The 11,538-nt window shown below is 34.8% G+C and overlaps 1 protein-coding gene across 1 annotated transcript in view; it reads right to left on the bottom strand.

Moving 5' to 3' along the window:
- Positions 1–2,500: 2,500 nt before the first annotated feature.
- The window catches only part of LOC117728869 (C-myc promoter-binding protein-like), a 65,116-nt gene continuing 56,078 nt past the window's right edge, over positions 2,501–11,538 (bottom strand). The window contains exons 30-33 of the mRNA XM_034529797.1: positions 8,668–8,785; positions 5,983–6,145; positions 3,891–3,955; positions 2,501–2,971 (exon numbers count right to left, since the gene is read on the bottom strand). Of these exons, the coding sequence (XP_034385688.1) occupies positions 2,835–2,971; positions 3,891–3,955; positions 5,983–6,145; positions 8,668–8,785 (483 nt within the window). The 3' untranslated portion in view covers positions 2,501–2,834. The remainder of the gene's footprint in view (positions 2,972–3,890; positions 3,956–5,982; positions 6,146–8,667; positions 8,786–11,538) is intronic.

Below are 11,538 nucleotides of genomic sequence, written 5' to 3'. Positions count from 1 at the left end.
GTCCATTAAATGATGAAACATGTCATGGTTCTGTCCATTAAAGGATGAAACATGTCATGGTTCTGTGTTCTGTCTGTTAAATGATGAAACATGTCATGGTTCTGTCCATTAAATGATGAAACATGTCATGGTTCTGTGTTCTGTCCATTAAAGGATGAAACATGTCATGGTTCTGTGTTCTGTCCATTAAAGGATGAAACATGTCATGGTTCTGTGTTCTGTCCATTAAATGATGAAACATGTCATGGTTCTGTGTTCTGTCCATTAAAGGATGAAACATGTCATGATTCTGTCCATTAAAGGATGAAACATGTCATGGTTCTGTCCATTAAAGGATGAAACATGTCATGGTTCTGTGTTCTGTCCATTAAAGGATGAAACATGTCATGGTTCTGTCCGTTAAATGATGAAACATGTCATGGTTCTGTCCATTAAAGGATGAAACATGTCATGGTTCTGTCCATTAAAGGATGAAACATTTCATGGTTCTGTCCATTAAAGGATGAAACATGTCATGGTTCTGTCCGTTAAATGATGAAACATGTCATGATTCTGTCCATTAAAGGATGAAACATGTCATGGTTCTGTCCATTAAAGGATGAAACATGTCATGGTTCTGTCCATTAAATGATGAAACATGTCATGGTTCTGTCCATTAAAGGATGAAACATGTCATGGTTCTGTCCATTAAAGGATGAAACATTTCATGGTTCTGTCCATTAAAGGATGAAACATGTCATGGTTCTGTCTATTAAATGATGAAACATGTCATGGTTCTGTGTTCTGTCCATTAAATGATGAAACATGTCATGGTTCTGTGTTCTGTCCATTAAATGATGAAACATGTCATGGTTCTGTCCATTAAATGATGAAACATGTCATGGTTCTGTGTTCTGTCCATTAAAGGATGAAACATGTCATGGTTCTGTCTGTTAAATGATGAAACATGTCATGGTTCTGTCCATTAAATGATGAAACATGTCATGGTTCTGTGTTCTGTCCATTAAAGGATGAAACATGTCATGGTTCTGTGTTCTGTCCATTAAAGGATGAAACATGTCATGGTTCTGTGTTCTGTCCATTAAAGGATGAAACATGTCATGGTTCTGTGTTCTGTCCATTAAATGATGAAACATGTCATGGTTCTGTGTTCTGTCCATTAAATGATGAAACATGTCATGGTTCTGTCCATTAAATGATGAAACATGTCATGGTTCTGTGTTCTGTCCATTAAATGATGAAACATGTCATGGTTCTGTCCATTAAAGGATGAAACATGTCATGGTTCTGTGTTCTGTCCATTAAATGATGAAACATGTCATGGTTCTGTCCATTAAAGGATGAAACATGTCATGGTTCTGTCCATTAAATTATGAAACATGTCATGGTTCTGTGTTCTGTCCATTAAAGGATGAAACATGTCATGGTTCTGTGTTCTGTCCATTAAATGATGAAACATGTCATGGTTCTGTCCATTAAAGGATGAAACATGTCATGGTTCTGTGTTCTGTCCATTAAAGGATGAAACATGTCATGGTTCTGTGTTCTGTCCATTAAAGGATGAAACATGTCATGGTTCTGTGTTCTGTCCATTAAAGGATGAAACATGTCATGGTTCTGTGTTCTGTCCATTAAATGATGAAACATTTCATGGTTCTGTCCATTAAAGGATGAAACATGTCATGGTTCTGTGTTCTGTCCATTAAATGATGAAACATGTCATGGTTCTGTCCATTAAATGATGAAACATGTCATGGTTCTGTCCATTAATGGATGAAACATGTCATGGTTCTGTGTTCTGTCCATTAAATGATGAAACATGTCATGGTTCTGTCCATTAAATGATGAAACATGTCATGGTTCTGTCCATTAAAGGATGAAACATGTCATGGTTCTGTGTTCTGTCCATTAAAGGATGAAACATGTCATGGTTCTGTGTTCTGTCCATTAACGGATGAAACATGTCATGGTTCTGTCCATTAAAGGATGAAACATGTCATGGTTCTGTGTTCTGTCCATTAAAGGATGAAACATGTCATGGTTCTGTGTTCTGTCCATTAACGGATGAAACATGTTCTGTGTTCTGTCCATTAAAGGATGAAACATGTCATGGTTCTGTGTTCTGTCCATTAAAGGATGAAACATGTCATGGTTCTGTGTTCTGTCCATTAAAGGATGAAACATGTCATGGTTCTGTGTTCTGTCCATTAAAGGATGAAACATGTCATGGTTCTGTATTCTGTCCATTAAAGGATGAAACATGTCATGGTTCTGTGTTCTGTCCATTAAAGGATGAAACATGTCATGGTTCTGTGTTCTGTGTTCTGTCCATTAAAGGATGAAACATGTCATGGTTCTGTGTTCTGTCCATTAAAGGATGAAACATGTCATGGTTCTGTGTTCTGTGTTCTGTCCATTAAAGGATGAAACATGTCATGGTTCTGTCTGTGAAGTTGAGCGATGTTTTGATTTATTGATCGTTTCTTCTTTGTTTCTTCGACTCATTAAACACACAAAAGCTCGTTTACAACAGACAACACAGACGGGACAATAAATAAAGCTTATTTTGTATAAATAGAGTTAAAATATTGCTGATATCAGACTTGGTATGCTTTATAAATGTAGCGTTTAAAAAAGAAAAGAGGTCCTCTTGCGTGGTCTGTACAGTGTTCATGAAGCGTGGGGCTCGTGTTTCCGTCTTCAGGCTGAAAAACGCCCTTTTTGGGGATTTTCTCAAAAACATTCACAGTCTGGCGACCGGTTTCCTGAGCTCGTCGTAAAGCGATGGCGAGGGGAGGTGAGAGTTCAGGTGTGTGTGTGTGTGTGTGTGTGTGTTACAGGTAAGGCTCTCCAAACGTCCTGCGGCACTCCATGACCCCGGTGCTGGGGGGGCGGTCACAGTTGTGGGTCAGCTTCACCAGACTCGGCGCCAGGCGGTCGAACGCCAGCTTGTACTCGCGATCGAAGGAGTCTGAGGAAGAGGAGATGAATGAATCTTCATCCTCAATTAATATATGAATATATATATAAATATACATACATACATATATATATACACACACAGTAAATATATATATATATATATATATATATATATATATATATACATATATATATATATATAAATACATACACACACACACACACACACATATACATATATATATAAATACATACACACATATATATATATATATATATAAATACATACACACATATATATATATATATAAATACATATATATATATATAAATACATACACACACATATATATATAAATACATACACACACATATATATATACATACACATATATATATACATAGACATATATATATATATGTATACAAAAACACATAAATATATACAGACATACATATTTATATATACAAATAAAACAATATATTAAAAATATATATATAAAATAGAAATAAAAAAGATGTATACAAATAGATATAAATATGAATAAATAAATATCTAAATATATATATTTAGATATATAGAAGTTGTATTAACGTCTGTATGTCAAATCAAATAAAGAAAGTTCAAATGAATAATCTCATTAAATGTTTATCGTCAGATATTAAATTTAACTGGACGAATTATAAATATATCATCTAATAATTCTCTCATTTCAATAAAAATAAAATAAAAAACAAAGCTTTTGAAAGATGTACTTTATTTTAGATAAATGAATTAAATTCAGTTCCTTCAGGTGTGAAGTTATTATTTCCTTGTCATCTTTATCTGTGGTTATTAAAAAGGATTCTGATCACATGGAGCTCAAAAGAGGTGATCTTTGTCTCAAGAGACAGATATTAAAAAAACTAATGCTTGAAGACTAATGATGATAACAACAACAACAACAACAACAACAACACAAACTCACCAATGTCAATGTTGTCTTTTCCCAGCGCCACCAGAGAGAGGAAGAGGATGTCTCGGTACAAACTCCTGAGGAGGAGAGACCAGGTCACTTTGTTTTCCTCATTCAAGTCAACAACAACAACAACACACACACACACATGTAATCTGTGTTGTTACGCAACATCTTGTGGAGAATCTTTACATGTTGTGTTGAACACGTTCATGGAGGCTGCAGAGTCTTAGTACTCCTTTTTAATGTCAGGCGGTCGATGAGAAGTCGTCTCTCTCGTTGGTCTGTCGACGTTCTGAAGCTTTGAATTCTGCATTTTGGATATCAAATACGTTTTTTTTGCAACCTGCGAACGGGAGCGACGAGATGTGGACAGACGTAGAGACGCCGTATACATACACGTCTCTGGAGTCGACCTGTCAATCACCTTGTAGCCCCGCCCCCAAAGCATACCCTACTTCATGGTCTGTTAGACTGTAAGTGACCATCATTCATTAAATGAACATCATGCTGTATTGAAGAGGACTTATATATAATAAAAGCCCATATATAATAAAAGCCTATATATAATAAAAGCCCATATATAATAAAAGCCTTATATATAATAAAAGCCCATATATAATAAAAGCCCATATATAATAAAAGCCTGTATATAATAAAAGCCCTATATATAATAAAAGCCCATATATAATAAAAGCCCATATATAATAAAAGCCTTATATATAATAAAAGCCCATATATAATAAAAGCCTTATATATAATAAAAGCCCATATATAATAAAAGCCCATATATAATAAAAGCCTGTATATAATAAAAGCCCATATATAATAAAAGCCCATATATAATAAAAGCCTGTATATAATAAAAGCCCATATATAATAAAAGCCCATATATAATAAAAGCCTGTATATAATAAAAGCCTTATATATAATAAAAGCCCATATATAATAAAAGCCCATATATAATAAAAGCCTGTATATAATAAAAGCCCATATATAATAAAAGCCCATATATAATAAAAGCCCATATATAATAAAAGCCTATATATAATAAAAGCCTATATATAATAAAAGCCCTATATATAATAAAAGCCCATATATAATAAAAGCCTATATATAATAAAAGCCTATATATAATAAAGTCCTATAAATAATAAAAGCCCTATATATAATAAAAGCCTATATATAATAAAAGCCTATATATAATAAAGTCCTATATATAATAACAGCTCTATATATAATAAAAACTCTATATATAATAATAGCCTATATATAATAAAGTCCTATAAATAATAAAAGCACATATATAATAAAAGCCTTATATATAATAAAAGCCCATATATAATAAAAGCCCATATATAATAAAAGCCCATATATAATAAAAGCCCATATATAATAAAAGCCCATATATAATAAAAGCCCATATATAATAAAAGCCTATATATAATAAAAGCCTATATATAATAATGTCCTATAAATAATAAAAGCCCTATATATAATAAAAGCCTATATATAATAAAAGCCTATATATAATAAAGTCCTATATATAATAAAAGCCCATATATAATAAAAGCCCATATATAATAAAAGCCTATATATAATAAAGTCCTATATATAATAACAGCTCTATATATAATAAAAACTCTATATATAATAATAGCCTATATATAATAAAGTCCTATAAATAATAAAAGCACATATATAATAAAAGCCTTATATATAATAAAAGCCCATATATAATAAAAGCCCATATATAATAAAAGCCTTATATATAATAAAAGCCCATATATAATAAAAGCCCATATATAATAAAAGTCCTATAAATAATAAAAGCACATATATAATAACAGCTCTATATATAATAAAAACTCTCTATATATATATATAATAAAAGTTTCTCTGTACTTCTGATCTGGTCTTTTCTATTGTTTGGAAGGCGAAGGACAAAATAAATCCTTCATCTTTACAAAGAGAAGATGTTTGTAAAGATGAAACAACGAGTACGCGTTTGTCCACACATGGAAGGTTCTCCACGTAGAAGGTTCTCCACGTGGAAGGTTCTCCACGTGGAAGGTTCTCCACGTGGGTGTTTCTAAGCGCTGACCTTTGCCTCTTGACCCCGAGCGTCTGGCCCAGCAGCTGCAGCAGCTGAGCCATCGGCCGGCTGATGTCGTTCCTCTGGATGCTCTTCACGACGCTCTGCAGCAGCTCCTCGCTGAGCGGCTTCTCCTCCTCCGGGACGGGCCGAGACAGAGGGTAACCCACATCTAGAGGGAGACATGGTATTTATATATATATATATAAATACACACACACGTTAAAGTATTGCAAAATGAGCAATATTCCAAAAAAACATATTGTTACTGGAATTTCTTTAAAAATATATATATATATATATATATATATATATATATATATATATATATATATCAATAAATGATCTCTATATAATTATGATTAAACATTATGGGAGTGATGTTTGGTGAATAAAAGCTTGGCTTTAGTAACTGAATTCTTTTTTTTTTTTTTTTTACTGTTGTAAAAACATCTTTTAATTTGTCAATTTTTTATTTTAGAATAATATAATAATATTTTTTTTTAATTGTTTTATATATATATATATATATATATATATATATATATAAAACACATTTTGTTTATTATTATATATAAATAAAACACATTTTGTATAGATTGTAAAGCCCTCTGAGGCAAATTTGTAATTTGTGATATTGGGCTATACAAAATAAACTGAATTGAATTTTGGTTCAAACTAAATTTAGATTAAATTCAGATAAATTGCCTGAACACACAGCTGGATGTCAGCGAGTGGACAAACAGTCACCAGAGATGTAAACCTACATCCAAATACAAGCACTGGGCTGTATGAGACAAACAACAACAACAACAACAACAATCATCACAACAACGGGGAGCGGCTGACTATCCACAGACGACACTGAGAAGCATCGAACAACACAACAGACACACAAACAACTGAGGGAGAAACTCACTCTCTAACAACAGAGTACAATTAAGGCCTGCAAGACAGAGAGCAGACAGCCGTTAGCACAGGAGTTAGCTGAGAGGAGGAGCTAGCTGAGAGGAGGAGCTAGCTGAGAGGAGGAGCTAGCTGAGAGGAGGCGCTAGCTGAGAGGATGAGTTAGCTGAGAGGAGGAGCTAGCTGAGAGGATGAGTTAGCTGAGAGGAGGCGCTAGCTGAGAGGAGGCTCTAGCTGAGAGGATGAGTTAGCTGAGAGGAGGAGCTAGCTGAGAGGAGGCGCTAGCTGAGAGGAGGCGCTAGCTGAGAGGATGAGTTAGCTGAGAGGAGGAGCTAGCTGAGAGGAGGAGCTAGCTGAGAGGAGGCGCTAGCTGACAGGAGGAGCTAGCTGAGAGGAGGCGCTAGCTCTGACTCCCGGGAGGAGGAGCTAGCTGAGAGGAGGAGTTAGCTGAGAGGAGGAGCTAGCTGAGAGGAGGAGCTAGCTGAGAGGAGGAGCTAGCTGAGAGGATGAGCTAGCTGAGAGAATGAGTTAGCTGAGAGGAGGCGCTAGCTGAGAGGAGGCGCTAGCTGAGAGGATGAGTTAGCTGAGAGGAGGAGCTAGCTGAGAGGAGGCGCTAGCTGAGAGGATGAGTTAGCTGACAGGAGGAGTTAGCTGAGAGGAGGAGCTAGCTGAGAGGAGGAGTTAGCTGAGAGGAGGAGCTAGCTGAGAGGAGGAGCTAGCTGAGAGGAGGCGCTAGCTGACAGGAGGAGCTAGCTGAGAGGAGGCGCTAGCTCTGACTCCCGGGAGGAGGAGCTAGCTGAGAGGAGGAGTTAGCTGAGAGGAGGAGCTAGCTGAGAGGAGGAGCTAGCTGAGAGGAGGCGCTAGCTGCAGACTCCTGGGACGAGGTGCTAGCTGAGAGGAGGAGTTAGCTGAGAGGAGGAGCTAGCTGAGAGGAGGAGCTAGCTGAGAGGAGGAGTTAGCTGAGAGGAGGAGCTAGCTGAGAGGAGGAGCTAGCTGAGAGGAGGAGTTAGCTGAGAGGAGGAGCTAGCTGAGAGGAGGAGCTAGCTGAGAGGAGGAGTTAGCTGAGAGGAGGAGCTAGCTGAGAGGAGGCGCTAGCTGCAGACTCCTGGGAGGAGGTGCTAGCCCGCGGCGGGATGGAATAGTTTTTTTACTTATTAACAATAGCCAAAACTACACAGTTCATCACAACTCAACGTCATTGTCGACAGATTTTCATCTTTCCGAACGGTCTTTGAACGCATCGTGTGTGACGAACGGTTCGAATTGTGATCGTTCATCACAAACATTTTATTCTAGATTTAAAATGTTTATTTGACTAAGATAAGATAAAATGAGATAAGATAAGATGACCCTTTATTCGTTTAGTTTAATATATAAAACACGTGGAGCCTCATTTTTTTTTTCTTTCTTGTGGAAAATGTTTTGATATATAGATTTAAAAAAAAATATTATTATTATTATATATATATATTAAAAAAAAAAGAAATAAAGAAATTCAACCTGCCTTTTTTAAAAAACTGTTGTCTACAAAAACTTATTCAGCACTTAAAGAATTGTTCTAAAGAATAAAATGTCAGAAGAGCATCAAACTAAAGAAATACTGCACTTATATTATTTACACGGCTCCAATCTTTTCAACCTCAGCCGGTCTACACATAATAATAATAATAATAATAATAATAATAATGATGTATTGAACCGACACAGAAGAAGACTTTGAGTGACTGGTTTCTATAGTTTGTGGAAGTGAAACAACGCTTCATGATTCTAAAACAAGTGACGACTCACTGAAGGTGTTCCACAGGATGTAGAGCGGCTGGACCGAGTCCTGGTGCAGCTTCAGGTTGTCCCACAAGATCTGGATCAACACATGTTTACTGTCCTCAGACATCCAGGGCCGGGGCACCTGGGGGGGGAGGAGTCAGTGGTCTGTATTATATATGTGTGTGTGTTGTCTGTATTATATATGTGTTGTGTGTGTGTGTGTGTTGTCTGTATTATATACATGTTGTGTGTATTATATATGTGTTGTGTGTGTGTGTGTGTTGTCTGTATTATATATGTGTTGTGTGTATTATATATGTGTTGTGTGTGTGTGTGTGTTGTCTGTATTATATACATGTTGTGTGTATTATATATATGTTGTGTGTGTGTTGTGTGTATTATATATATGTTGTGTGTGTGTTGTGTGTATTATACATATGTTGTGTGTGTGTGTGTGTTGTGTGTATTATATACATGTTGTGTGTATTATATATGTGTTGTGTGTGTGTGTGTGTTGTGTGTATTATATACATGTTGTGTGTATTATATATGTGTTGTGTGTGTGTGTGTGTTGTGTGTATTATATATATGTTGTGTGTGTGTTGTGTGTATTATATATATGTTGTGTGTGTGTTGTGTGTATTATACATATGTTGTGTGTGTGTGTGTGTTGTGTGTATTATATACATGTTGTGTGTATTATATATGTGTTGTGTGTGTGTGTGTGTTGTGTGTATTATATACATGTTGTGTGTATTATATATGTGTTGTGTGTGTGTGTGTGTTGTGTGTATTATATACATGTTGTGTGTATTATATGTGTTGTGTGTGTGTGTGTGTTGTGTGTATTATATACATGTTGTGTGTATTATATATATGTTGTGTGTGTGTGTGTGTTGTGTGCATTATATACATGTGGTGTGTTTGTGTGTGTGCGTGTGTGTGTGTTGTATGTATTATATACATGTTGTGTGTGTGTGTGTATTATATATATGTTGTGTGTGTGTGTGTATTATATATATGTTGTGTGTGTGTTGTGTGTATTATATATATGTTGTGTGTGTGTTGTGTGTATTATATATATGTTGTGTGTGTGTTGTGTGTATTATATATATGTTGTGTGTGTGTTGTGTGTATTATATATGTGTTGTGTGTGTGTGTGTTGTGTGTATTATATACATGTTGTGTGTATTATATATATGTTGTATGTGTGTGTGTGTTGTGTGTATTATATACATGTGTGTATTATATACATGTTGTGTGTGTGTGTGTGTGTGTTGTGTGTATTATATATATGTTGTGTGTGTGTGTGTGTTGTGTGTATTATATATATGTTGTGTGTATTATATATGTGTTGTGTGTGTGTGTGTTGCGTGTATTATATACATGTTGTGTGTATTATATATATGTTGTGTGTGTGTGTGTGTTGTGTGTATTATATACATGTGTGTATTATATACATGTTGTGTGTGTGTGTTGTGTGTATTATATATATGTTGTGTGTGTGTGTGTGTTGTGTGTATTATATACATGTTGTGTGTATTATATATGTGTTGTGTGTGTGTTGTGTGTATTATATATATGTTGTGTGTGTGTGTGTGTTGTGTGTATTATATACATGTTGTGTGTATTATATATATGTTGTGTGTGTGTGTGTGTGTTGTGTGTATTATATACATGTTGTGTGTATTATATATATGTTGTATGTGTGTGTGTTGTGTGTATTATATACATGTTGTGTGTATTATATATATGTTGTATGTGTGTGTGTGTTGTGTGTATTATATACATGTTGTGTGTGTGTGTGTGTGTGTGTGTTGTGTGTATTATATATATGTTGTGTGTGTGTGTGTGTTGTGTGTATTATATACATGTTGTGTGTATTATATATGTGTTGTGTGTGTGTTGTGTGTATTATATATATGTTGTGTGTGTGTGTGTTGTGTGTATTATATATATGTTGTGTGTGTGTTGTGTGTATTATATACATGTGGTGTGTTTGTGTGTGTGCGTGTGTGTGTGTTGTATGTATTATATACATGTTGTGTGTGTGTGTGTGTGTGTATTATATACATGTTGTGTGTGTGTTGTGTGTATTATATATATGTTGTGTGTGTGTGTGTTGTGTGTATTATATACATGTTGTGTGTGTGTTGTGTGTATTATATATATGTTGTGTGTGTGTTGTGTGTATTATATACATGTTGTGTGTGTGTTGTGTGTATTATATATATGTTGTGTGTGTGTTGTGTGTATTATATACATGTGGTGTGTTTGTGTGTGTGCGTGTGTGTGTGTTGTATGTATTATATACATGTTGTGTGTGTGTGTGTGTGTGTATTATATACATGTTGTGTGTGTGTTGTGTGTATTATATATATGTTGTGTGTGTGTGTGTTGTGTGTATTATATATATGTTGTGTGTGTGTTGTGTGTATTATATACATGTTGTGTGTGTGTTGTGTGTATTATATATATGTTGTGTGTGTGTGTGTTGTGTGTATTATATATATGTTGTGTGTGTGTATTATATACATGTGGTGTGTTTGTGTGTGTGCGTGTGTTGTATGTATTATATACATGTTGTGTGTGTGTGTATTATATATATGTTGTGTGTGTGTGTGTATTATATATATGTTGTGTGTGTGTGTGTATTATATATATGTTGTGTGTGTATTGTGTGTATTATATATATATGTTGTGTGTGTGTGTGTGTTGTGTGTATTATATATATGTTGTGTGTGTGTTGTGTGTATTATACATATGTTGTGTGTGTGTGTGTGTTGTGTGTATTATATATATGTTGTGTGTGTGTGTGTGTGTTGTGTGTATTATATATATGTTGTGTGTGTGTTGTGTGTATTATATACATGTTGTGTGTGTGTTGTGTGTATT

The sequence above is a fragment of the Cyclopterus lumpus genome, chromosome 3, assembly GCF_009769545.1.
Source record: "Cyclopterus lumpus isolate fCycLum1 chromosome 3, fCycLum1.pri, whole genome shotgun sequence".
Taxonomy (NCBI): Eukaryota; Metazoa; Chordata; class Actinopteri; order Perciformes; family Cyclopteridae; genus Cyclopterus; species Cyclopterus lumpus.
Note: the sequence above shows the minus strand (reverse complement) of the source record. Positions and strands in the feature narration are given on the sequence as shown.